Source organism: Phalacrocorax aristotelis, chromosome 2 (assembly GCF_949628215.1).
Source record: "Phalacrocorax aristotelis chromosome 2, bGulAri2.1, whole genome shotgun sequence".
In the NCBI taxonomy this organism is placed as follows: domain Eukaryota; kingdom Metazoa; phylum Chordata; class Aves; order Suliformes; family Phalacrocoracidae; genus Phalacrocorax; species Phalacrocorax aristotelis.
The window spans coordinates 23,014,273-23,042,045 of record NC_134277.1 but is presented as its reverse complement, the minus strand read 5'-3'; the positions used below and the strand labels follow the sequence as shown (position 1 = coordinate 23,042,045).

Below are 27,773 nucleotides of genomic sequence, written 5' to 3'. Positions count from 1 at the left end.
TGTCTGGCTTTTGAAATTAATATCCTCAGCAAATCATTCAGCTCCTGCCAAGCACATACAACACAATCAGTATAATTACTTCACGTCACACCTCAGTTGTCACTTCACTTTAATGGACTGGAAGTAAGATGAACTTGAAAAGTGCTCTAAGTTAATGTTCTTAAAATGTCTATTTTAGACTCTTCTGAAAGATGTTAAATATATTCAGAAAAATATATTTAATTTTATAAAATATTATCCATATTACAGCAGAATGAATAGGGCCAACAGAGTTCAGACCTGTATGATTAACGCGCTGTTAAAAACCATTCAGTGTAGACAGGAAAAGGGTAGGACAGGAACGATGGGACTGATCTAACAAGTGTAGGTGTTTACAGTGTAGAAATGTACATACAAAGCAGTCACCCTGACTACGAAGTAGCATCCTGTGCCTGTGGACCATGGGGCTTAGCATACAAGCCACCCTCCCTTGAACTGGAGACTTTGGTTGAGATGAATGTCAGGCTATTTCTTTCTGCCACCTCGCTCAGCTTTACAACAAGGTGACGTGCCCAAGGACACTGGTAGACCTGTGTCACAGCTGCTAGGTCTGCCTCCCACCCCAGCCCATCCAGTATTTCAACAAGTCTGGCTTTTTAAAAGGAAGTTATTTTACACCAGCATTTGATGGAGAACCGTGTATTCAATGTCAGAGTACCGTCATCTCCCATTTTAGGTCACTGCCTCTGCCACTTAATAACCACATCCTTCTTTCATAACATTTCTCCATGATGTATCATGCACAAGCATATCCAGAGTATCGTATATTTTGCTTCTTACACTTCTGTTCCAATACCTCAGAGAACATCATTGTCTTCCTTGGAACCAGCTTTGAAACCTTTCCTGAGACTGTAACAACTCTGTATTTTGGAAAAGTAGAACCAATTCATTTAAAATCCAGCTAGGATAACAGTCCTTTCGGTCCTCTTTTATATCACAATCCAGCTTTGCAACATTTACCAAGGCAGCATGCCACCCAGCTCAACTCCCTCCTTTCTGGCAGGAGTCCTAGGCACCCAGCTGCTGCCGGGTCTGGGTAGCAGCCTGCGGGCAGGAGCTGTGCCCGTGCTCTGTTAGAGGGCAGAGAAAGCACGGTGCTGCAGCCCGCTCCCGGGCCCTGCCTGGGCTCACAGCAGGTTTTGCACAATGCATATTGTTCAAGGCGAAGTATCCGTTTCAGAGGGGCAGTTCAAACTGAGGGACCATTACTGAGTGTTTTTACTTTGTTATATCTTCACATACAATGCAAGAGTAATCTTCTTCCTTTTAAAGGAAATTAAAAGCTAAACAAAAAGAACTAATGCCCCTGCAAGTTTGGAGTTATACATGCAGCGCTGCGCTTAGAATTCAGTCAGATTATTTTTGCCCTAGAAGTCTCTCAGAATACCTAATAAAGCAATCTAGAAGATGAAAGTTATTCCATTTCTAATACTTGTGTCTTCTTCCCAGCGCATCCAGCATTCTTCCTCCAATGACAGTAGTGGGATGTGAGCTTCTGGACTAATTCAGCTTTGCTTCCCTGTGCTGTAGAAAACAGACAGCATCTTAAATTCAGTCCTCACTGGGCTGTCTCCTTTTTAACTTAAATGATAAAATAGTTTCATCTGCATTTAAACACTTAAGAGCTGATGCTTTCATTATGGTATCTCCATTAACCAGATGGTTCCATCTATCAGACTGCACAGGCCATGAGACCTTAACACTCCTATTCGCTGTTAATTGGCTCTGGCCACAGAGTGAGGATGACACAGGCACTTGGTACAGGATGAAAGAAGCAAGCTAAAACTTATATGTTATCTCAAAACCCAGGCACATTCAGATGCCAGAACACAGGCATACTGGGATCCCTGAAGAGGAGGCAACCCTCCCCCCCCTTTTCTTTAAATGCTCATGGTCTTCCTCAGCCCATATGTGCATTTTTTTAGCTTCTGGCTGTGATGTGGCCATAACCCCAGCTCTCCTAGCCCACCACCATGGCTTTCAGCTTGTGGACTAGTCTTCGGCCATTCTCTTCCCCTGGACTAATCCAGTCCCCTTACGTTCCAACATCTTCACATGACACTTTTGCCTAACAGTATTTTGAGGCAGGAGGAAAACCTAACCTGGTCTTGAACAACCTTGTCGCCCCTGGGAAAACTCCTTCTTAAGCCCTTCTAGCACCAGGGACAATGTGTTTCCCATAGCAGGAGTGCCATTTTCATGGGAGATGCTCTGCCCCTAGGAGGATGGTTTGTGCATGGTGTGATCCAGAGGCACTACAGCTGTTCAACAGGTATAACCTCAGTGCGTAACTGCTTCCCTCCTGCTCTCCCCTTGCCTAGCCAGCTGTTTCCAGACTGCTCCCCTTCTAAGCAGGGGATGAGGAAGAGGCAATGATTTCTCTGGGTCAGCACTCACTCATTCTGTACCTGGACCAAGCAGTCCTAATCCCAGGCAGTGTTGCTCTTTCAATGGTTAGCTGTTCAACAGCCAAATATTTGAGATGGCTAAGCTCATTTTAAGACAATTCCTTTTCACAGTAGAAATCACACTTCTGCTTTAGAAACCACTCAGATTGTGAAGACACATTTGCATCTGCATCACTCATATATACAGTTCCAGCTGTTAGCACAGCGAACAAAAGAAACCCTTTGGTTTTGATCACATGTGAAAGACTGACATGCTATGGGAAGGACAGAGGCCCCAAAGACCCACATCTTCACCTTTGGGAGAAGCCACTTGCTGCTCTGTGAGGCCAAATAACAACTTTCAGCTCTAATCCTCTGTTCTGGCTGCAACAAAATATGACAATTGAAATTCAGTCCCTAGAGGGCCCTAAAGGATAATAGTCCACATCACAAAACAGCTGCATGTACATATTTGACCTGATTTGATGAGACAGTCAGCTTCTATTTGGAGAAGTCTCAGTAAGCAGTGCAGAAGCTATATGGCCTTCTTCTGACCAAAAGTAAAAAGTAAATGCTTTGAGGGAAAATGCTTTCTCTGAACTTCATCTGTTTGAAATTTGTTCACTACAAGTATCTGTGTATGTGTCCTACAGCCACAACCTTATTAAGGAAAAAACCCACATAAAGAAGCCACTGAAACATGCCTAAAGGGATACTAGAGGCACATCTGCTAGACATGTACTCATGGTCAGTATTTTGTACAGAAAACTTTTGCATCAGTGGTTTCAACATTTTCAGTTAATCACTGTTTTCAAAATGTTCAGTTATTTTTAGAGAGAGTTTTCAAGTTTAATAGCTATATTTAGTGAAAAAATTTAACAATTTTTGTTCCATTTCGTTCCTTTCTGTGTTTGATTTTTCTTCAACAAACAATTAAAAAATATTTTGAGTGATTAGGAGTAACAAAAGAAGATGTTACACACATCACAGAACTGTGCTGCCATACCGGAATGGAAAAGATTGAAATGACATGAAGGTATTATTTAAGGAATAAATATTTATACATGCACCAATGCCCCAAACCCCCGTACCTGTTTTTAAGCACAGCTTGCTTTTTTCTTTGTACAGTTTTAATGAAATGCCCACATTTCTACTGACAGTTGCTAACACTGCTGTTGAGGAATCAGACTAACGCATTTTCTACACTGCTGTGCCTCCGAAGACATATTTTTGATTGTTAAGTCTCAGGAATTCAAAAAGGAAAAAGAAAATCACAATTAAGCCTAATAAGTCTTTATTTCCAGACAGAAACTGCAAAAATATTCTATTACAGGACAGGTAACAAGTGCAGAATTCTAAGTATGCACTATAACAGTGAAACCATTGCCTCCTTCACAAAAAATCATTAGGCACTTAAAACATGAAAACAAAGTACAAAATAAATCAGCCATAATAGATGACCCAACAATACATCATCATCTTGGTTTTCTGTAATAAAAGCACACACATAGTTGAGGGGCTTTCCGTGCCTCCTCCTAAATCCTGCGCAGAGACACTTCTATGTTACGCTGCACACATTCTACTCAGACAATATCAAGTTCACATCTGAAAACATAAATAAGTTCAGTGTTGAGAGAATTTGAAAGAATCTTTTCGGAAACAGCAGCAGCAGAGCCTACACTAGCAGCTTCACACAGAGCTTGGCGCATGTGGAGGAGCACAATTATACCAGCTCCAAGGGGGGGATAAGCTCTGCTTGGACAACTGCATTGAAAAGAATGGAACTGAAGGGAATGCAAACAATACACACCTTAAGAGACAGTGGGCAAAAGCTATTGTGGAAACTTTACAACACTACATTTTGACACATGGAACAGTCTCTGAAAAGAAAAATCATGTATTTGCCTCAGGAGCAGCCCTGTGTAGAACCTCTCCATTCACTTATCTTCTCACTTGCAGTTCTTGAACTAAATCAGAAGCAGAGGTAGCCTCTTAGATCCACCTTAGAAAGGTAAATCTCAAGCAAGTGTCCAAATGACTAAGGAAAATAACCTTCTAGAAACCAGAAACAATACATACGAAGCTACTATATAAAATGTGCATATAAAACATGCAGAAATTCCAGCTATTATACTTCAGTTTCACAAATATTTAAGAATGGGTTTGTACCTTAAGCACTAACAACAAATAGACCAAGAAGGAAGTGTTTTTAGGGGGTCACCTGACAGCTGAGCCAGGAGCTGAGAAGCCTCGCCGGCTGTTGAACTAGACTTGCTGTGAAGAATCTCCTTTTGTCAGGGACTAAAGTGAGTAGTGAGGAATTTAAAACCAGCAATCTTGTCATAGACTAGACTATCCTGTCACAACCATTAGCGTGATTCATTCTGATGGCTTCTTGCCATGATACCATGAATTCATGGTGGGATCATGAAACACTTCCATCATGCAACTGTCTGAGATTTCTCCCTAACCGGAGAACCGTGGCATAAAAAAAGACAAGACACAACAGTACCAGGTGCAGCAACAAACACCGATGTGGCATATGGTATTGCTGAAGCTACATCAGGATTTAGCAAAGAACAGATTTGACTCTTTTATCTGATGGCAATGCAAGGATGCCACTCATCATATTTAACCTCAGGCTAAAAAAAATCCCAGCAGTTCTGGTATTTGCAAAAAAGAAGCACAGCCAGACTGTTCTCATCCTTAAACCAGTATTTGCCAACACGGGCCACTGATGGGCAGTTACTGCTCACACACAGAGGAGTGTGAGCTCAGTAAATTACCACACATCACAGTAATAATTTTGATTACTGTGTGGAGCTCCTTGATGTATGGCAAATCCAAGCTGATGTACTCTCATCAGGTCAAGCTCTTGTTGCATTGCTTGAATTTGCTCGACACCAAGAGCATACTGACAGGCTGCCACCCCAGCTGGAGCAGTGCACGGTAACCCAGTAACCTGGGGGTCATACCCCTGGTGAGCTGGCGCTCCCGGAATAGCAAGGTACTCTGAAATGCAACTTTATGAAAGGAAGCTGCTAAATAACAGCAACAGTCCCTTTGTTTAGTGGCATGCTGCAGATTGTTTCATGCTCTATTTGACCATTATCATAATTTAGAGCCAATTAAGAAATACTTTATGAAAATCTGGAACAAAGCTTAATAAATATAAATATGCTCCCTCATTGTGCTCTGTAGTCGAAAGCCCCAAAGGACTTCTCCAGAGTACCCTGAGACATCAGCAGCCTTTGAAACTTGGCTGTCCAGAAATTCAGAGAAGGATGATGCTCCTGCCTAAAATGACAGCATTCAAAATCCAAAAAGCTAGGCTTTATATAGTAAATATACATACCTTTGTCACCGTTCTTGGCTAGCAGACCCAGAGATGAAAGAGATCAGCTGCTGAAGTACCACAAGATGAAGGATTACCTGGCTGTGAATATTGCAACCTAAGATACAGTTAACTAACAAGTTCATGTGTAAGAAGTCTAGTGCTTCAGGGTGTGCAGCAAGTGGCTGTCAGCTGTTTGAAATAAAGCTGTTTCAGAATAAGCACTCCACAGAACATCCCTTGGGCTTCATCTCACACAGACTGCTGTACACAAGTGGACATGTGCTTTGTGGACCTGAGAGTCCCTGGAAGAGCTACTGCACGGATGTTCAGGATCTCACTCCACAGATTCATCACGTGAGAGCCAGTGACAGGACAAAGGTCTCCAGATGAAGTGTTTTTTAAACCTAGATTGCTGTGTCAGGCTGTAGCTCCACCACGGAGTCTGTGCAGGGTCAAGGTCTAAGTGATCCATTAACCCAGAGCAATTAACCGATCCAGATACCCACACTGAATAAAATCAAATCATACAAAACAACAGGATTACTTTTTTTCTAGTAGTTTGCAGAGCCCACAGAAGGTGCTAGGTCACCTAGAGCATTTAGTTTCTTTTCCCGAATCACACAGGACAGAGAATTTCATCTCGACTCAGGCGCAGCAATATGGTCAGACATCTCACTACTGTACAAAGGAAAGAGAATCAAAGTGACATTAACCGGTCTCAAAACTGCCAGGCGTTGCAGAGCTCTCTTCTCTACAGATGCTGTCTGAAATGCTGGGATTAGCAGAGACTGAAAGCATAGGCATGCTGAATAACAAGCAAGTTTATGCAAGTTTACTATCAGGGAACTGAGAAATAGTATTTACAGGCAAAGGTTTTTCATGGCTATCATTTCAGAGCCTGCAGATGGTGGACAGCCTGTTAAAATTACTTTAATGGCAAAAAGAGAAGGGGAGCAACAACCAACCGGTGCAGACACCTGGAGTCCTTAGGTGCCTTCTGTCACCGCAGGGAGAGATGGGGCTCCTGCCCACCAGGATGAGCTCCTGCAGGAGTTCATCTCCCCCTTCTGACTGGGGAGGGCCCCAGAGATGTTACCTTGCTGGCTTGACTGAGATTTCAGGGGACCATTGAGCCTGTCCAACAGCCATCAGGTTACAAACAGCCCCTGCTGTATCCCTACAGTCCCATCTGCATGGTCTCCCCCCTCCTTTGCCTTGACTCTGAAATTCCCCTGGCTCTGTTGGCAAGAACCAATTTTCTTTTTGTTGCCATGTCAGGTTCTTGCTGGCTTAGTGTAGGATCAGACAGGAGCCAGAGACAGCGTGAAGGAAGGGGTGGAGTGCAAGAACAAGGACTGGACTGCATGGCCAGCCATTATAGCTTAAGCCACTGGGGAGCTACGGCCCAAATTTAGCACCTCCTATTAGGCAATGTGAATATCCCACCATGCTGCCTTCCTTGAGATGTAAACCAAGCCATTTTAAGTATGCTTTACTATGCTGCAATCACAGCAGAGTTTGATTCATTGCCATACAAATGCCCTAACAGACACTAAACAGGTCTACATAATGCGCCCCAGGGGGAAGAGACATTACCAACTCAAGGCAGCACTGGATCCTAAAGGAAGATGCAACATTAAAGATTCAGAGGAGAAAAAAGAATAAAAGCAGACAAGCAGGCTTTAATCTAGCAATGCTGTGAAGCCGTCATGTGCAAGGACACTGTCAGCCTCTGCAAAGGTACAGTGGAACTATTAGCACGTTGTCAGTGCTTCTATCTTTAGAAAACTATTTAATCTCTATATTCACTCCACAGCATGTGACAGCATTGGAGGCCCACAAACCCTAAAAATGATTATTCCTCATGTGAAAGAGAGGGAACTGAAAGGCCCTTCCTAACCTTTGGCCAAGAGCCCTTAATCAAAACTGCACTTGGCTCAGCCTTGCAAAAGTGTCACAAACATTCCCAGTGGTGTACAAAATCCATTTATTTATCATTAACCTGGCACAGATGTAAAATAAATGAGAAATCACAGATGTCCAATAAATGAGAAATAATTTATTCAGCTACCCGAGAAAACATCTTTTTCCCACAGTGAGTGTATTTCAGCAACTCTTGATCAATCTAACTATACCTTGTCACACAGAAAAGGCACTATTAACTTGCCCAGCCTATGCACAAATTAACACGACCTAACCACCAAGCACACAGCGGCAGCAGCTATAATAAAGCCGAGTACAAGGTCTGCACTCCTCTGGAGTGAAGTGGATGCAACTAACATCTCGTAATAACTTCATGTCTGGAGCAAGGCCTGAGAAAGCTACATTAAAAATAGGTTCTTAACCTACAGTCTACTAGAGCATATTTTTATTCTATGAGGAGTTAAGAGTATTTGTAGGAAAGGGTAGGAAAGGTTAACAATTCCTTCATGCATTTCTTGTCAGTCCTGCGCTCCACACAAATCACTGAGAGCTTTGAGAGCAGAGGATCAGGTCTTCAGGTCAACAGCAAGTTTAAACTTTGCTAGAACAGCGCTAAAAAGTCAGTGTCTGTCCATGCCACAGGGCTTTCTGTTTGCTCTCATTTGTGAGTGCTACATCACACTCCTTCAGTTAAGACCTCTTTTTGTCAAGGACACTAGAATATGTTTCTTCTTTTTGGCTAAACCTCTCTTAAAATGTATTCCAACAACCTTTCCAGTTACTAATACGTTTGTTATAAATAACATAGCTGTACAGAAATAGTCCAGACACACAGTAACTTCAGCTCTTTACGGTGTGTCCTGGTACACTGCATACGTTCATTTACTGAAATAATGCAACACAGTGCTAACTAACAAACACTTTTGAAAAAAGTTGCTCTCCTCTGTAAATAAATTTAATTTTCTCCACTCCACATCTACTTACACGCAACCAGGTTTTGCCACTTTACTCATGCTGAGTAGTTCATTGAATTTAATCAGAGCAGTGAATGATTTGCATCACCTCTATGTACAACAAAACACTTGCAATTGTTCTAGACACAATGCAAGATCCTCTCAATCTCTAAAAGATGAATGAATTTTTCCAAGTCAAAGCATGTAGCTGCTGCACAGCCAAGATCATCTCATTGCACTATACTAGACTGGAATAAAATAAATTACAGTCCTTGCATGAACACAGGTGCGTCTTTGCCTCTCTGGATGAAATGTGATGTGGTTTTCCTCAACCTAGGCTGTTTGCATCACCCAAAGGACATGTACATCACTTTGCGTAGCTTCCAGCTACAAATACTCAGGGACAGTCTCCATGAGTGATTTATGGTGTAGGAGGAGCTCTCTTGGGAGCAAATTTGACTCTGATCTATAACTAGGGTCTTGCAGTAGGCAATCATCCTTAATACATAACATGGATGCAGGGTCTTGCTGCAGCCAGCTCTCTGCACATGAACAGCAGAGATGCCTGCGGCCAAAAACTGGCACAAATTTCACTGCTGGTGAAGGCAAAATGTGGACGTGTGGTGCTGGAGCCATAACAGATCACAGTAAATCAAACCGTTGTGCTTGCCGCTTTCAGTCACCAGCTGGTAGCGCAGATGTACCCATCAACTCAATTCTGATGCCTTTGTTTCTGTTAAAAGCCCTACTGACATTCAGAGGTCCACTCATGTATTAGTTGTGTCGTTCAACACCCCCAAGCACCATCTATTTTTTAAAAACCTTATTTTGCAAAAAATTTACTTTCTTGCTGATATATGCAGCCAGGATTTATGGACAGTTGTGTTTGGGTAGGAGTAGTACTGGATTCTGATATCATTATCTTGGAAATGTATCAAGATACTGAATGTGTCTCAGACAACAGACCTGGAACCATAACAATTAATTCTAATACTTTCAGGATTATTTATGTGATTATAAAACTGCTGCCAAGGTAAGCTTTCAAATATTACAACAATATAGAAATGCTCTTATAAAGGATCAGTTTAAAAGTGTTTTTGAACCTTATTTTAAAAGGTTCAACTCATTTCAGTAGGATTTTTTTGCAGATACAATCCTCACTGAGTGGAATACTGAATGCTCTTCAAATCACTTGATTGGGCATTTAATGCTACAGTGGCAAAATGAGTTTTAGTAAAGAAAATACCCAATAGTATCGGACTGTAAAAGAAGAAAGACACTCTATCTTTGAACTGATCATTCAACAGACACTCAAAAAAGCCACTGAAACTCTTCTTGTAACAGAAACTGGTTATTACAAATTTTTTGATGTTTTTATTTGGTTTGTTTGTTTGTTTTTTTTTCTGCAGTAAAACATATAACCCATAGCTAGGGGAACAATAGCTTGTCATAGCTGCCGTAGGTGTTAACGTGATTCTTTCCATTGGGCTGATATTTCACCTTCTTGTCACAGGATGTTGCTCCACAGGTATTCCTGGACCATATGGAAACTTAAAGCACAAGAACTGCATGGGTTTTAAATTAAGTGACTCTAGGTTCTTTTCTCATATGTCCTGGTATAGGAGAAGACCTTGGGGTTGACTGTAAGAGGGACATTCTTCTAATAATGCTAAGAGTGCAGTTTCCTTACCTGTAGTCACATATTGATAGGACCTATGCTAGGTGAAAAAGAAACAGAAGAAATTATAGGTTTGGTACCAATATTTTTTCTAATGAATGGTCCATCTTGTATGTCAGCCAAGATACAGATCTGGGATTGCAGGAATGTGTGCAAAGTCATGCCCTACCAAGACTCTGGGGATTTCAGCATGGAACCTAGTTTATTGTCCTCATTTGGAGCTGAACTGGACCTCAGACAGGCACGCAAGCAAGAAGAGGGGTTTAAAAACAATTACACAGCTCTGGTCCTTATTGTTTACAAAATTAACATCATTCATGAGTGATCCCATTAAATCCACAGTATTATCTATTGTCCACAAAACGAAAGCCCATAAACCATTTGACTAACCTGAGGGATTTTTTCATCTGTGCACCCTGGGACAAACTAAGAATGACATGGCTCTGAATTAATTACTCTCCTGTAGCTCTCCTCATCATGTAGACATGTAGACAAATGCTAGTGTTTAGAGGATCAAGTTCGTAATTGAACACGTTCACTGCCAACTCATGCAGCTACCATACAGAGACTATTGCCTGCATTATGTGGTATTCACAAAACCAGAGATCTTGCATCAAAATGTTTTAATGATACTTTAAGAAGCAACACATGATGAATGTCACATATTGCCACCATCCTGAGATTGTGCTTTGCTACAATTAAACCAATAGTCAGGAGTTTCAGAATTTCGCAAATAAATGCTATTTTGTATTTTAAAAAAAGGACTACTCGAAATTCGGAAATGTAGCAGTCACTGCATGAAAAATCACTTCTTTTCTCCCCAAGTGTAAAATATTTCTCTATTGTAATAATGTAGTTTAATGCTCACAAAATCACATCAGACCAAATCCAACACCGAACTGCTGAGATATACACAAATTGTCTCCTTAGGATCATCACCCTGGAATTAAAACAATAAAACATGTTATTGATATTTCTTGTATAGTGGGAAAACTGCTTGTTATATTCAAAATAAGCCAATAGCTTAGTCCTCTGTGTATGCATTTCACCTTCTGCATCTGCTTTTTCAGCCTGATTTCAGACTGGGAGTCTATGACATTTATTATACAGTATCATAGGCTCACAAAATTCTCCTGGGTAAGCTGGACTTCCAGCGCCTGATCTAGCTCAAGCATCTGCTCTTTCTAAAGGAGGATTCCTTGATCTAAATACCGCCAGAACTGCTCACACTCACCCCACCTGCAGCACCTTCTTCAGGCTTCCTAAGCTAAAAAAGGCTGGGTCTAACCAGTATCTTCATGGGACACATCCACTGCTAATCTGCATATGGATATGTTCTAAATTATATTATCTTAATCATATTTTGAAATAGCTGGAGATTGAAATTATTCTGTCTCTTCAGCAGGCTAGTTCTGCTGTGGAAAAACAAAACCAAACCCTTCTAGATCTTCATTTGATTTGAAATCTAACATAAATCCTAATATGATTTAATGTATATTTTTCTATTCTGGCAGGTCTTAACTAAACCAGAGGCAACTTATCTCCACTTGTTTCATTACTGACATTCTCCTTAACACTTAAACTTCGTTAGTGGCTGAATACATGAGCAAAGTGTGTGCTTATAAAGCTATACTGCATGGGTAGTAAAGCAGAAGGCCTTTCTTTCGATGTTGTATACATCTAATAATTTCACGCTAGATAATATTTGCCCAAGTCAAGGAAAGGCTGAAATTTGGCTGCCTAACAGGAATCCAGAGGTGTCCTTCTTTTCAAAAAATGTTAACGTTTTTCTCAAGGTAATTAAAAGTGAATTGTGGGGCAATTCGTATTTCTCTAGCAACACTGAGACACCACAAGCATTAAAAAATTTCAGTAGAATTTAAGCTCATGTTGGTATCCTACTGTTATAAATAGGTTATTTATAATGATTTTATTTATAAATATGTTATCTATAACAGTATTTATCATTTATTTGGATTGCAGCAACTTTCAAGATTAAAAAAAAAGATCACACACTGACAGATTTTGGAACAAAATTATTCTTTTTGATGTTAATTCCTGAGCAAGTACAGGATGCTGCCCTGCTAACTCCACCTTGAGTGGAGGCCTGCACTGCCACTCTCTCTGACAGAAATAGATGGCTTTTACTCATCTGGCTGGAATTAAAAAGCCCAGTCCCAATTTTTACTTTCCAGGTAAGATACACTCAGTTGAAGGTTCAGACGTTCTTACTCCCTGACCAGCAGCACACTTCTGCTCAAGCTCTCCTCCTTCAGTCCTTCTGCACAGACAACTGAGCGCTATTCTCTTCCTCAGGCTCAGGGAGTCTCAGTCTCATTCTTACTTTCTATGCTTTTTTCTGTTGACTGCCTCCTCTGAGCAGCTGCTTAATGTTACGGTGCTGTATGTCAAAGGAACACGTACTCATCTTCCCTGCTGTGTCCTTCTAGCAAGCAGAAAACCTGATGGATTCTTGGTCAGACAAAATTTGCATTTTAACCAGGCTTCTGGGCAATCAAATTTTTGCCGGTCTGATTAATTTATCATCTGACAATTTTTCTAATCAGATTTTTCTGTCTATTTTTAAATATGAATCAGGCCACTTCCCCTCCTTGAACTTATGTTTACTTGAAGCTAATGACATGCCCTTCAGGCTTATCAGGTTAAACCAATGAACAAACAAGATTTCCTTCAGCTGCAGGCCCATAGCAAAAATGATTTGGTAATTTAATACAAAATAATAAAGATCATTATTTTAATTACATTTCAAGATTTTGCTGATGTCTCATTTTCCATTTTACCATCTGTGATTGGTACGCATCTACTTTAGTGAAGACGTGTACATGTCTGTTGAGCATAATCATAATGGTGCAGGAGAGGATATCAAGGCAGGTGGAGTTTCCCACGTTGTTCAGCACCAGCTTTACAGGGCTCTCATACCTGACAATCCCCTCTATATATAGAGAGACAATTCATCTGTACAGTGGCAAAGATTGTGTTTAGGACCAATACTGCCTAAGCGATTCACCGGGATGCATTTGTGCTCTCCCTGTACTGTTCCAGAACCTGCTACCTGCTTGCAATATAGGTGCTTCCAGCAGAGCAGCTTCCTTCGCTTCTTATTTACAGCAGCAAACTTTTGTGCCCCAGTAACGTGTGAGGGAAGTTCTGCCTGAGACTTCTGTGGGCACCCAGTGGGGTAAGGAATCTTCAGCTACCCACTAACAGGGAAGATTGTGGAGCAGGGAGAAGAACATAAAAAGGAAATTGAAAAGAGAAAGGAGATTGTTTGATTTTTAGAAAATGTCATCCTCAGTGAAATATACTTATTATAAAATTTCAATTATCTATAATAGTTGGTAATAGTAGCAGAATGGTAGCTCATAAGGAAAGCATTCAATTTCTTTGGTTTTCAAGGGCTAACTTTTCTCTTTGTAAAGACAAGTGATTAACATAGTGGAGAAAAATCTTAGGGCAGTGCAACTTATCCTTCTGGTTGTGCGTTCCTTTACAGCTTATTTTGCAAAGTTGGCCACAGAAGTGATTTCCAATCTGTCAAGCATGGACGGCATTCAATTAACCCATACAGATGTTTAAACATTTTTGTGGCTTTTATCTGCTTCACTTTAGATTAAATATACATAAAAAGTTGCCTTTCATTTTCTTAGCTCGTGTAGTTACTACAATTAAAATTGCATGGTATGTTGCCAGTGATTTGTATTATAGGAAGAATAAATACAATGGAAACTGCAGGGTATAAACAGCTTAGCCACTGAGAAAAATACATTATGTATTTCTTAACCTTTCCAATACGCTGCAACTTTTTACAAGTAAAAAAGCATACCTTAGCCACATGAAACTGCATAAACATACACGTCCTCCTAGGTAATCTCTGGCCATGGACTAGGAGAATGGATTCACTAGATGGCTTCTAGGTCCCTTCTCACATGTTTTATATTATTCTAATAATATACGAAAGCAGTTTATTTTTCTATTTCTTCAAATAAATTGAAACTGAACAAAATTATGCCTTCTTGGTGCCAGCAATCTGCTAGTTTAAACTAGCTAACTTACCAGTCTCTGATGATGAAGCTAGTGTGAATCTATCTTTGATATAGCGTGTTTTCTAAATACCATCAAAGGATATTTTCAAATATGTTTCAGAACCTAGCTAGAAGAAAAGCCCTTAGCTTTTGAACTTAAAATTTCTGGCTTGAACAAGATGATGCTATTTGAATTTATTTAGCTTGAGTAATACAGTAGTGAGATTGCATCAGTCCAATTAAAGCATATTGTATAGAATGGTAATTCTACCCTACATTTCACTTACTGTTGCATTAACTTGAACCCCCTGGAAAAATAGAGTTCTGTGAAAGGAAAATCTGACAACAGTATTGTGAGCTGGGGAATTTCTGAGTTAGCTTAAAAGATGAAGAAGTATTTATACAAATAGGTCTTATTTTGTTAGCAGGACAAATCAAGATTGAAACATGCAGACACATCTTTTCAAAGTCATCCGTAATCGGTACGTGGCAAATTGGCTCAAGGTCAGAGGCCAGACTCTGCGCTGCATTTCTCTGAGGCAACACACAGAAAGTAGAGGTCCAAGGGGGATGGGACAGTTAGAAAGGACAGAAGAAAGGGAATGACACTTCATCTTATATTTATAATTCCCAGCTTCTGAGCTGCCTCAAAGTAAAACTCTCAGCAAAATCTGCTGCTGTGTATGGCCGCTTCCTCACTGCTGTCGACAAGCTGTTCCACAGCCTAGGGATGCGAGAGCATACTGCTCTAAGCTCGTCTTTACCTAACAAGAGGGAACAAGGGCGCGTATGCATGCTACTCCTCCATGGGGCAATCTTAATGCTTACTCTGGCCTCTGTATATGTCTGGAAAGGCTGTGCCAGGATTAGGTGTCTCCTCTTGTAGATCATAGTATGTGACTGCCTTTAATAAAGCAGTTCACAAAGGAAGCTGGTTCATGGGAACTGATACCAAACCAAACATAGGTTGGTAGAGACACATATCTGAGATTAGGAGACACTACTGACTGACTGTGAATTACGGTGATAATGTGTATTTAGCTATGTTCCCCATCTAAAGTTCACAATTAGAAAACATTTCTCATTTCTGTGGTATATTATATTTATTCAGAAAACTCCAACCTTTCATTTATTTATGAACACAACTTTCCTTGAGTGTAAAGTAGAAATGTCTCTCTAAGGAAGACCAGACCCACACTGTTTGCAAAACAAGTTTTCCCTTGACACATTACTTAAATAAAGATATTTTATGTTCTAAGAATGTGACCTACCTTTTTAGTCTGATTCACATTTACCAAACTGCAACTTCAAAATGCCTTTGCCATGAAGCTGAAGGATCTGATTGTATTCTTTGGGCATTGCATGGAAACCTGGTTTAGGCAGCTGATTGTCGTAATAGTGGTGGCTGATTGGCATCTTCTCTGTGGATTTTGAGAAAGGCCAGAAGCCATAAAGCTTCACATTCTCACACAGCTCAAGAGCAGCACTAGTGATCATAAAACCAGATGACAACCGGTAGGCTTTCACACCCTTAGTTCTCCAGAACTGGGCAAGACTTTTCAGATAGATGGGGTGAAAAAATATTGCCCTTTGGGTTGCTTTGAACTCTTGCAGAGTGTGATATACTTTAAAAGAAGTGGCCGTGTTGCTTCTGAAGGAAAATGCTGGCAATAAAAGAAAAGCATCTCCATAGACTGCAATGTTCTCCAGAAATTCTGCCTTCTTTTCATTTAGTTTGTTGTATCTGAAATGCACAACATTTTAGGAAAAGAATGAAAGGAATGTACTATTGATATAAATATTAGAGACCAAGACAGAATAACTGCACTTGCATATATGAGTTATGAACTCTGCTGCACTAGTTCAGCATGTCTACATTGCAAATTTATACCAACCTGTTATATGTTGTCGTATGTGCAGTTAGGGAAACCTGGCTTTATTGCATAATAAAAACACACTTCATAGGATCCAGCTGGCAACATGAGAGCTACTGAAGCAGATCAAATTCACTGCTAATGAGACCAGGTCTTGTTTACAGAATTGATTGATTCATGACATTTCAAAGGAAAAAAAAATTGTTTTTATCCTTTCTCTGTTTGAAAATATATGCACTGTGAAATGTACTGCATGTTTCTGAAATGTGTTTCTTACATCAACAGGTATACAATAACCTCTCTTCAAAATCTGGGTGTCTGCCCTGGGTGGAAATAGAAGCATGCATGTGAACAGTCTTGGAGTGTTAGAGATTAGTGTGTGCTCAAATTTTGCAGGGCCTTAGCTGCTTTTGACATACTTTTAAAATAGCTGAAAATATAGGCATGTCTATTTATCTCCTTCAATTACAAAGGGACCACATGGAGATCTTCAAAGACTTAGAGATCTAACTTCACAAATGAAGAGGATTTATCCTCAGATGCTTTCGTTCCCCAGTAGCCAGCAAAGAGACTTAGTTCTCACCATTGGATAACTCAATGCTCCCAAATATTGAATAGTCAAATTCCAGAGTTATCCAAGAAGTGATACAAGACACAAGGGGGTCACTCAACTCGCTTCCTGTGTAGATCTGAGTTGTCTGAATCACCTGAGCATATGGCACTTGCACACTTTGGGATTCAAATCATTGAGTCCTCTTTTGTAAATAGCTGTCTATTTGAGCAGTGTATTTTCACCTTTTAAGGGCTACCAGAGCTCACTTTTCACAAATGGCTCCAGCAGAAACTGGAAAACTTAGTTTCATTTCTCTTCACAACTTGAGCAGGTTCAAACCCTCTTCTCATGCAGCACTTCGAGACAGAGGACAGCAACCACTGCCATTTCCATTCAAAACCCTCATGGAGGAGTTATCAGTTACCTCTTGCACAACTGAACTCATACAAGGAGTGATATACCCTTTCTCAGCCTGAAGGGGTTTAAACAGCTTCTGCTTCCCAGAAAAGTGCCATTACCACCAGACTCTGAAACAAAATGAATGAGAGACCCAGCCCCTCCTGTTGACCCTGGGCCCCTGTGCAGGCAAGAGTTGGGCCACCAAAACAAGCAAGAAACACCTGAGCCTATGTCTAGAAGAGTGGCTGAAGGGTGAACTTCCGGCCCCTACTCCAAGAATTTTCTCCATTTCTACTCAGTGTAAAGTACATAAAGGGCTTCAGGACAGAATTTAGAACTCTGTTCTTCCTTAGCCAGAAGCCTGAACAGCTCGACCTCATCTTGTTTTCCTTTCCAGCTCTGTCACTTTAAGGTGCAGTGTAGCTCAGCTCCATTAGGACACGTAAGAACTATGCTGCTTTACTTCAGGAGAGTTCACCTACAATGTACACCCTGACAGACACAGTTCAAAAGCTGATTAACCTTAACATCAGACTAACCCAGTACCCAAACACAGAACTATAAATTAAAAGTGAATAAAGTCAGAATAGGTCTTCTGAGAGAAGAAACAAATTTAGTTCTGCTGAATGGTGCCAAGTTGCTTCTTGCTCCTCCTTCAAAAGCATTTACAGTGTTCCCTGAATATGGAAATAATTAATTTTTTAAAATCCTAAAGTCCTCTCAATCTTATTTCATCCTCACACAGGTTTAGCTCCTTTCTCCTTCAGAGTAACTCCTATTAACCCTGGTGTGGCTTAATTTGGCTAAAAAATTAGTGCAGCTGTGGCAGAACACTTCGATCAAGCCCAGACGAATCGTCCATCAGGTCAGTAGTCACCAATGATGCTGAGTCACTGGACAAAGCATTCCTTCCTCATATTTTTGTGCGGCCCCCAAACATCAATGAGCTAAATCTATTTTTGGGGAAGCAATAATTCACTTTCATTTAAATCAAAAAGGACTGGGTAACCATCAAGGTAGTTAGTACTCATCGCAAAAAATCACCTTCTATCCTTGAATCAATAACAAATGCCCGTTAATCATTTCTATGCTCGCTGTACTTTTTCCTTCTTCCTATAAAGGAAAAAAAACCTTTGCCTGATGTTGTCTATTTGACAAATACAGATATGACAGACAATAAGATACAGTAAGATCAGTAAGCAGTCAATAACATGCCACAGCAGTCCTTTTCATAGATAAGCTGCAGTTCCAGCCTGCTGAAGATGTCAGATTAGTCAGCCTGGCCTCATTAGGTTTTGTTTTCATCAGGAAGGTGAAAAAAAACTTTGCTGAGAAAAAAGTGTGTGAGCAGCTTTTGTATGGATTGAGAAAATGGATTACAGAAATTGGGCCTCCATTCAGGAAACAGCCTTCATCAGAATAGCCTCTAAGCACATTACCTAAGAACATGTGCTTACAGTCCTACTGATAGAGTTGGACACACATTTCCAGGCTTTCCTGACTTATGATTACAATTCCTTTCTTATGTTGGGGGTCATGAGGGTCATGGAGGGGGAAGACGAGGCTTGGGCTTGCAATCATCAGTTTTACTCTGTCATAAATTGTGGACTGGTACCAGATCAGCGCTAATTAGCACTAATTAGTGCTAATCTGGGTATTGCTGACTCCTTTCTGCTACAAAAAAGGCCAGGTTTAACAGATTTCCATTTAGACTGGTACATATTTTACATGAGAATTTAGGCTTAATGAAGTAATCTGCATGCACTGCTCTGTATGCTGGTATCCCAATGGACTTCCAGCAAAATCTAAATCATGTCAAACAATTATACAATATTGCACAGAAACAGATTTGCAGTAGTACTTACTTCTGAGCTATGATACTCGGATTAACAGTCACAAGGTTTGTTTTATTGCCAACATCTTTGCTAACGCTTCCCGTGGTTGGAGGGAGGTTACACCTGAAATTGAGAAACATTTACTTAAACAGGTGTGCACCAGAAATGCTTTACAGTTATTATTTGCTAATTCCTCTCTTGTGCAATGACACTTTCATGTGAGCTCCCCAGGATCTCTAAGCACTTTACAAATATTAAATAAGGCTTACAGCACTTCTAGTAAAAATATTTAATCTACTGTACAGATGGTTAAAATAGGACAGAGGGAGATCATTTTCATAAATCATCTCAAAAATCAGGAGCAAAGTTAAAATCCCGGAAAGAGCCAGTCTATGAATGCCCTGTTTCCTGTTAGGAAATATTGCCCCTCTTGCCTAAACAATGTATTTCTTCTGAATGTCTTCTAATATTTTCTTTTTTAAAACAGTCTGACTGATACCAGCCCCTCAGCTTGCATAGCAATGTTGACAGCTGTTTCATGAGACAACAACAGCATAACTTACCCAATTGCAGAAACAGTGGTTTCTGTAACAGGTAAAGAAAGCATATTTTTAAAATCAGTCACTTAGTATATTTATCATCTTAGTATGTAGGTTTCCCATTTTTATTAAGACTTTTTTTTTTCCTGAAAAGCCCAAGTATTAGTCAAGAGGAAAGGAAACAAAATGCAGCAGACTGTGTGATTGGACATCGCTGAGAGAACCACCTTCACTTGGTTACTCTGTTCCCTTGCAGGAACTACAAAGTGTGAGTCACGTACTGAGAGAGTGGGCCAAATTACACCCTGATTATGCCTGGTTTCTCCACAATCTGTAGAGGGAGCTGACAAAAACTACTTAAATTAGATGCCTGATTTTTTATATGGCTAACAGAAGGTGAGACAGATACTGGGGAAGTTAAATAACTGCATTAGTGAGCCAACCCAAGGCTAAGTAAACCCTTTGTTAAACCAGAGGTAAAGGTAAACATGTGACATTCAATATCAGTCTTTCTTATTTCAGTTTCAGGGTTTTCTTTAATCTCCTCTCCTGATTAAAAAAAAAAAAAAGTTCCTTCTCCTAAAGGATGTTAAATGAACAGAAATTTCAGGTTCTCAGATAACCATGTTTCACATCACTGGCGAGGTATCTTTGCAATCATAGATCATACATGTATCCCTATCATCCTCTCTTAGGAAGCAGCGCTCTGAAATCTACAAAGCAGAAGGACTATCTTTAGAGAGGCAGAAATAAAGAATTGTCAAGATCCTTTCTCATTGTTTCAAACTGGCATTGGCATGCTTCCAGGCCTGCCAAGTTTTTAGAAACATTCAACACCCTTCAGTAAGATGATGCAGCTCTTACCTAAACACAAAGTCAGAACGATCGATCTCAGCTCCACAGCTGGAATTTTTCAGAATGCCTCCATTTCCAACCACGGCACAGGTCTTGAAGGGATAGACTGAAAGAGGAGAGGACTGCAAACAAATAAAAAGACATGTCCAATGCCTTATAAATATTTTTATTGTTTCTTCACGACTTTAGTCATTTGTCCTTGCAGGTTTAATCTGGTAAATCCTGATGAAAGCATTCACCATTTAGCAGACAGGGTTGCCAGGCCTGGACAGCCAAGAGCCAAAAAGAGGCACCAACAGACTGAGAACTGCTACTTCTGTAGTCAGTACTTTGAGGTAATAACACTGCATTGTTAAAACTCAATAAATATATTTTAAATACACTTAACACAAAAATTATCTAGTAGTGGACTGAATCCTTGACAAGCTAAGGAACTAACTTGTACTGAAGGTAGTTTAAATTTACCCATTTTCCTTTGTACTGTAACAGACCTGGGGTTGTCACACAGTCATTGACTCTGTCAGCTAATAGAAGGCAACGCTGTAAATGCTCATTAATTTGTCATCACACAATTACATTTGATGTAAAATAACGAATTTAGGAGAACCTGAAGATACTGTTAAAGATAATCATGTGCCCTGGCTTAACTCATGGTGTATGTGACAGCTAACCGAAGAGGTTGCTGTTTCCAGCTGTTCACCCTCTCTACTCTTGTTAGAGGTTGCTGTCTTGTAGTGGGGAAGCTGAATGGAAGCTAAGTGCATCCACTTCTGAACGAGCACAGATCACAACCTAGTAAATTTAATGTAAATTGTTGGCTATTTCACTTGACGTTAATGTAGTTGGCTGTTATCCCAGGGTCTCAGAAACATCTCATAGATCTTGTTCAGCCTCTCCTGCTGTGGGAGCACTGACATTCAACAGAGAGGCCAACAGCTGGGCTGCTTTGACTGCAGAAGCTGACTCCGCTAGTAAAACTGAGTCAAAACTTGCTTACACAAAGCATTACTGCTCCTCCTTCTCTCATCAACTTTCCCACAGAAAAGCAAGAAGGGACACTTATGAACAAGGCAAAAAGTGTGAGGAAGGTGGCAGACATCACGTTGCCTGGCAATATAATACAAAACAATGTGTTCAAATATTTTGTTCAATTCTGAGAAGAGTGTAGGAGAACACAAAGGCCAGACAACTCTGTGTAGCTTAGCAAGCATATATATGCCCATAAAACTTACTTTTTTTTTTTCATTCAGTTTAAATTTGGAACCACTGTAACCTCTATTACAATGAAGTTTTTAGTGTTTCACAGCAGCATTAGAAAGGACTAGACTCATGATAGCTGGGATCTCACAAATCAAGAATACCAGAAATGGGTAAGAGCGCTCCCATGTGCTCTTTGGAGAAATTAAGGACATCTCTGCCCCTCTTTGGTCTCCAGAGCTTACATCCCTATTATAAGTCCTGAGCTACAAAACCTGATTCCTTTGCTTAACCTGTGTTTCTGGCTGCAGAGGCCCCACCCCAGTGGGCAACAAAGATGGTGAAAGGGCTGGAAGGAACATCCTGTGAGGAGCAGCTAAGGACTTTGGGCTTGTCTAGTTTGGAGAAAAGGAGGCTGAGGGTCGACCTCATTGCTCTCTACAGCTTCCTGACGAGGGGAAGTGGAGAGGGAGGCGCTGATCTCTTCTCCCTCATATCCAGTGACAGGAGGCATGGGAATGGTTCAAAGCTGCACCAGAGGAGGTTTAGACTGGACACTGGGATGCATTTCTTTACCGAAAGGGTGGTCAAACACTGGAACAGTCTTCCTAGAGAGGTGGTCGATGCCCCAAGCCTGTCAGTGTTGAAGAGGCATTTGGACAATGCCCTTAATAACATGCTTTAACTTGGTCAGCCCTGAATTGGTCAGGCAGTTGGACTAGATGATCATTGTAGGTCCCTTCCAACTGAAATTATTCTAGTCTAGTCTGGTCTATTATCAGGATTATCACCAAAATAGCTTTCATAATTTATATGCCCAAGCCTGCACTGGAAATGGTATGGGAATACGAGGAATATGAAATGTTGTCCAGACTGAAATGCCTTTGAAAATGGGAATGAGAAAAGCAAGGCAAATGATCTCAAAGGATTCACTTCTGAATTTAGCTGGCTGCCAAGACAGGCTGAAACTTGTGTTCTGTAGCAACTCTACCGACAATCTAATCTATGATACCTTGTTCATGCCTCCACCACTGCAAAGGAAGGTGAAAAAATAAGGTCTTACAAGGTGAATGAAGAAGGGCATACAAAGGGTGAAGGGTCTCTTCCAGAGGAATCAAAGCAAGCAGCTCTATTACTAACCCAAAATATGTATGATACTGCAATTGTAATAACAGGCAAAGATACAGTTCTTACCACAGGCAGCATCTTAAAAATGTCCTCTGTAATGAGGATGGTCTTTTTACTGTCCACTTCGTAACTCATGTTACTTCCCAGTGGGGTGTTGTTTTGAGAAGCAATAAAATTGTGAACTGCATCACAGCAGGAAGCTAATTCTGACCTGCAAAACACCCAAACAAAACCTGCTCAAAGACAGGCAAATAAGTAGGAGAGCAGTGGTAGAAAACTAGATGAATGAAAACCAGTTCTAATTAACAAAGGAACAAAAGGCTATATGAACCCTCTATAACATAATTTCCCTTGGCTTCCTTTGCAGAGCAACTCCATTTTCACAGCAAATGTTCAGAAACTAATCAGACCAAGAACTCTTTTTCTTATCCTGTTTTTCTCTTTTGGTCTCCCTTTCCCATTCAGAAAAAGTTGTAATCGGTCTTCTCCTTATTATTAATTGCTAACACTATTATAGAAACACTGACAGACTTCAGTCCCCAGAGAATTAACAATGTGATTTCAATCAACAGGATGAGTGATTGTAAGAAACTAGAAGGCTGAAGAAAGAGCGAGCCAAGGAGATGAAAGGAATGGTGATGGGAAGTACTGGCTATAGTTCTTAGTGAACAGCTAGATGGTGCAAGCCAATTAATTAATAATTCATTTCTGCAACTGTTCAGCACAGTTGTCCTGTGCACAATATCACAGATGTTAAAAAAATTACATCATACTTGCAAATATAGAAGATGGATATCTTTGTGGTAGAGACAGACAGCCTAGCTGCTCCCCAAAACACCTAGCAGAAGTCGTTTAATAGATCAGAGCGCAAGGGATTCACTCAAACTTCACGTAGGAGTGAAGGCTAGCACCCATCTTACAATTCCTGTTATCTCCAAACTTATAAAAATATGTGTGTAAACATCCTATATTATTAACAGCGAAATGCAATGAAAAGCCCCATCAGACCTGAAACGCTATAATTAATTTTGCTTTAGTGGCATCTCTGCTGCCACTGGATCTAATTTTCAGACTCTAAGGCTGAAATATTAATGGCCAGCCATTATCTACCAATTGGTAGGACACAGCTATCTCATTAGGTGAGATACTAAGAGAACTACTAACAATTTAGAGAATAAAATTCTTTGATAATAGAATTGCTTGGAATTTTGAAGAACACAGCAGGGAAAAGATAATAATTCCTGTCCTAACACTGAAGGTTAATTGTGAAGAAAAAAATATATTTACAGTTAGAGCCAGAGGAATAGAAAAGTTTTATTTCATGATTTTTCAGCGAGTATGGTAAGCTAAACCATTGGAACTAGATAAACAATACAGGCCAAATTCTGGGTCAATTGCCAAGCTGACTTTAATAGAATAAGACAAAGATAAGAGAAGTTGTTTCATACAACTTTATCAACAAGGTACACAGAGAAAATATTCTAATAATAATATAATTCTATTTATTGTGGACATGAGACATAGTCTAGCACATGGAAGAACCCAAGGATATTGTTTCCTGGAAGACACGGAAGAGAATGAACAGGTCTGGGGTAACGCCCAATCTCCCTTCTCTTGAAATAATGGTCAAAATAGAGTAGGGGGAAAGTTGGGAAGGTTGGTTTGATTCACACATAAAATACCAAAGGACAGAGTACCATTTCACTTGTCTGGTGGCTTACTGGTATATATTAACCCATTTTGAATACTGAGCTCTGAAACTTGTCAAAGGCAAAGTTTCCAGATGTGTGAGGAACACCGGGAAAGACTAAGTACTGGGACGGCACGTATGTTAAATAATCATACTAGGAGAGTTACTGGGAAATGTTAATGGGAAATATTACTCCTAAGAGAGGAAACAGTAGGGTTCGGATTTGCAAAAGCCATATTCAGCTCCACTCCCTGAACACAGTGATTACCCCTGCCTTGCCTGAAGCCTTAAGGGGCAGGGGTGGTCTGTGGTCAATGAAAACCACTCAGTACATGGGTGGGGATGGAACCGAGATTATGCTCTTGTGCATCAGGAGGCACACCCATGGTGAAAACAATTGCTCTGGGCATATAGTGGCCTATTTTAAACATATGGAAAAATACAAATGGAGCAATGAGGCAGGAAAGTCAAATGATTAAGTCTGGGAACACTGGATGTTACTGAACCACTCTTGACTAGAGTCCACTTGCTTTTCCTTCTTGTACGCTTTTTCCTGTAACCAGGTCTTTCTAACCTTAAAATGTACTGGAGTAATAAGAGGATTCAGATATCACTGTCAGACCCTGAGGGTACCACGAGACCTCAATACCCCTGCCCAGCCGCCCCAGGGCTACGCACCCCCTGCCCATGGCTCAGGAGCCTATGTCAGCCCCCCTGGGGCCATCAGTCCCTGCCCCAGAGACATCCCAGCAGAACCAGTCTCTGGCTCCCATCCCAGTCCCAGGGAGGTGCCTGATGCCCAGGACAAGGGCTGCCCCACTCCTGGATGGGGGTGGGATGGGCCTGGCTGCCAGTCACTGCTCTGCTGGCCAGGTTATGGGATCCCACTCCCTGTCCCTGAGGGAGCAACTGTCTCTCACTGCTCCCTGGCAATCACATGGAGATGAGGAATCACAAAACCCTTAATTTTTATTTCCTTGAATTTTTTCTTAAAGCTAAATGAAGCAGGCCTAAATATTATCGGTGTCAACCACAGGACATTCAGAGGAGAAGGCATATTGCCACAATATTCTTGCCCAGTTTTAGTAGAACAGCTGTTTTGTGTGTGGTGGCTACCAGAACCTGAAAAAGCAAACTGATGATAGATAACATTCATTAATATGGATGATGTGTTTTTGCTTTTTATTACTCATTCCACAAGAATGAGTGCTTCAGTAGAAGCAGAAACAGTATGGAGGAAAAACAGATATCAGAATTAATAAGAATAGTAACAGTTTAAGTTAATATTATGGATCCACTGAGGAAGTAAAACAGAGCCAGGCTAGTTCAGAAACACAGTGAGAACATGAGAATTCACAGATTAATGATATATATTATCATGTTACCTAAGAGCATATGTGCTAAAAATTTGGAGGTAACAAGAGAAATCTCTTACTTAGATCAAATCATGGCACAGAATCCCACCATGCCCAAGCATCCATGTACAAAGCTCCAACAGGAACGCATGAAACCTGTGGACAGTAATACCCACTGGCAATATATTTAGCAATCTGTTCATATAGGATTTTGTACAAGCTGTGACACATGGTACCTCTACAACTGACAGCAAACAATAAAGAAGGGGTAGAGACTAGGCAGTTCAAGCAATCTATTATTGCAACAGTCATCACAGTATTAATGTCTCATGTGGCCTCTGTCATGAGGTAATTACACCCTAAAGAGCATGTACTTCATAATATTATGACATATATCATACAAGTCAATTATTTTTAAAAGTGCTATATGTAAGGTGTTGCAAAGCCAAGACAACATTTTAACTCATGTATCATGACACCTGGGGAGAGAGAAATTGTTAAAACCTACCATACAAAGAAGTTCCTAACCAGATGGTGGGATGAGAGACAAACGTCAGAATCATAACAGCACCAAATGGCACTACCTTAAAGCCAAGGTAGCCAAGAAAATTTGGATTTTCTTTTGAAGGGTAGAAAGTGATTCACGTTGTCTGTTCCGACCAGGAGAAAATGCTGAGATATGGGGGCAGCTCTTGGAAGATGGGATGTTGCTATACAGGCTGAGCATCCACCTCAGATATGTGTCAAAACATGGATGTAGCTTATGGTAAGAAGGTTTAAGTTCCAGTTGTTAACAGAGCTGTTAGACATAGGGGTTGCCCCAGAACAAAGTGGTTTTATGATTCAGTCACAGCATTAGAAGTCCAGAGTGAAGGAAGCTGGAGTCAAAGTACCTAAGTTTTGTAGGATTCTAAGTTTGGAAAGTATCTTCTTTAGAGTACAGGTTGGTACTTCCAGTTTCTTATTTGGAGGAAGCCTTCTCTCCAACATTTCTCCTGCAAGCAGCTGGAAGCAGAGTGAGACTTAAAAGCTATTTTTAAATCCTGAGGCGTAATATCAACCACAGATATTTCTTATGCCAAGATAAACAGACAGGGAGTTGATTGCATTATCTGGAAATTTCACTTGTAACAAGTAAGGAACAAAATCAGTACCTGGAAAAAGACTACACCATTTGGACTGCTAATACATACCTCATAAAACTGAATGAGTACAGTCATGGTAGTCTTAATCAATAACCTAACTGGAGTGGTGTGCTGCATTTGTCTGTGAAGTTTTGTTCGTATTAGACAACACAGAGTCATTGTTGCACTGGAAAATGTTTTTTGTTGCTCAGCAGACACTTTTGCTGAATTTTGTCCTTTGTGGATGCTGGACCCATTTTTGCACTGAGGTCAGCTGGGATGGAATTCTGAGCCCACATGGCATCCAGATAGTTTTTTCAGGTTTGTGGCTTCTGAGAACTTAAGAAAATCCGGTTTTCTGAAGCAAGTCATCGAAGTATTGAGAAAAGCCAAAGGAATAATATTGTTTTCCAACTGCTATGCAGTTAGTTGATGCTGAACTGTGGGCAGTAATAGCGACTTCCTGCCTTGATTGCGTATGTTTCCAAACCCCTCTTCATAACACAAACACTTCACACGCAAAGTCCACTCCATTTAGTGGAAATCAGTAAGTATCTGTAGGATCTAAGTATGCTGTAGTTTCTTTGCAGCTCTTGTAGTAGCTCTGAGGCCAAGAAGCTCAGCCTGAACTATTACATCCTTTGTAGCAGCAGAAGTAATTAGCTCTGCTTGGTTCTGCACTAATACGAATATATGCATTTTAGCTAGTTCAGTGCTTGCATACAGGCTGCACGTGCCTGCTGACAGGACGTGGTGTGCGTACATCCAGAAGAGACTGCACACATCTCAACACCTTCCGACAGCTCGATTTCAACCAGCCATAAGGTCTAAAGCAGTCAACAATTAGTCAAAGGCTAGCAGTTT

At 40.6% G+C, this 27,773-nt stretch overlaps 2 protein-coding genes across 3 annotated transcripts in view; both read right to left on the bottom strand.

The window, feature by feature from the left end:
* TRDMT1 (tRNA aspartic acid methyltransferase 1) overlaps positions 1-5,850 on the bottom strand; it is a 77,981-nt gene extending 72,131 nt beyond the window's left edge. The window contains exon 1 of the mRNA XM_075082721.1: positions 5,782-5,850. The gene's annotated coding sequence lies outside the window, so the exon portion shown is untranslated. The remainder of the gene's footprint in view (positions 1-5,781) is intronic.
* Positions 1,235-27,773, bottom strand: part of ST8SIA6 (ST8 alpha-N-acetyl-neuraminide alpha-2,8-sialyltransferase 6) — a 48,603-nt gene continuing 22,064 nt past the window's right edge. The window contains exons 5-9 of one of the 2 annotated variants that reach the window (XM_075082727.1): positions 22,807-22,951; positions 20,425-20,537; positions 19,052-19,144; positions 15,632-16,104; positions 1,235-1,563 (exon numbers count right to left, since the gene is read on the bottom strand). In XM_075082727.1, coding sequence (XP_074938828.1) covers positions 15,636-16,104; positions 19,052-19,144; positions 20,425-20,537; positions 22,807-22,951 — 820 coding nt within the window. In that variant the 3' untranslated portion in view covers positions 1,235-1,563; positions 15,632-15,635. Of the gene's footprint in view, positions 1,564-10,925; positions 11,258-15,631; positions 16,105-19,051; positions 19,145-20,424; positions 20,538-22,806; positions 22,952-27,773 lie in introns of those variants that run through there. The other variant, XM_075082728.1, reaches the window with a different exon arrangement.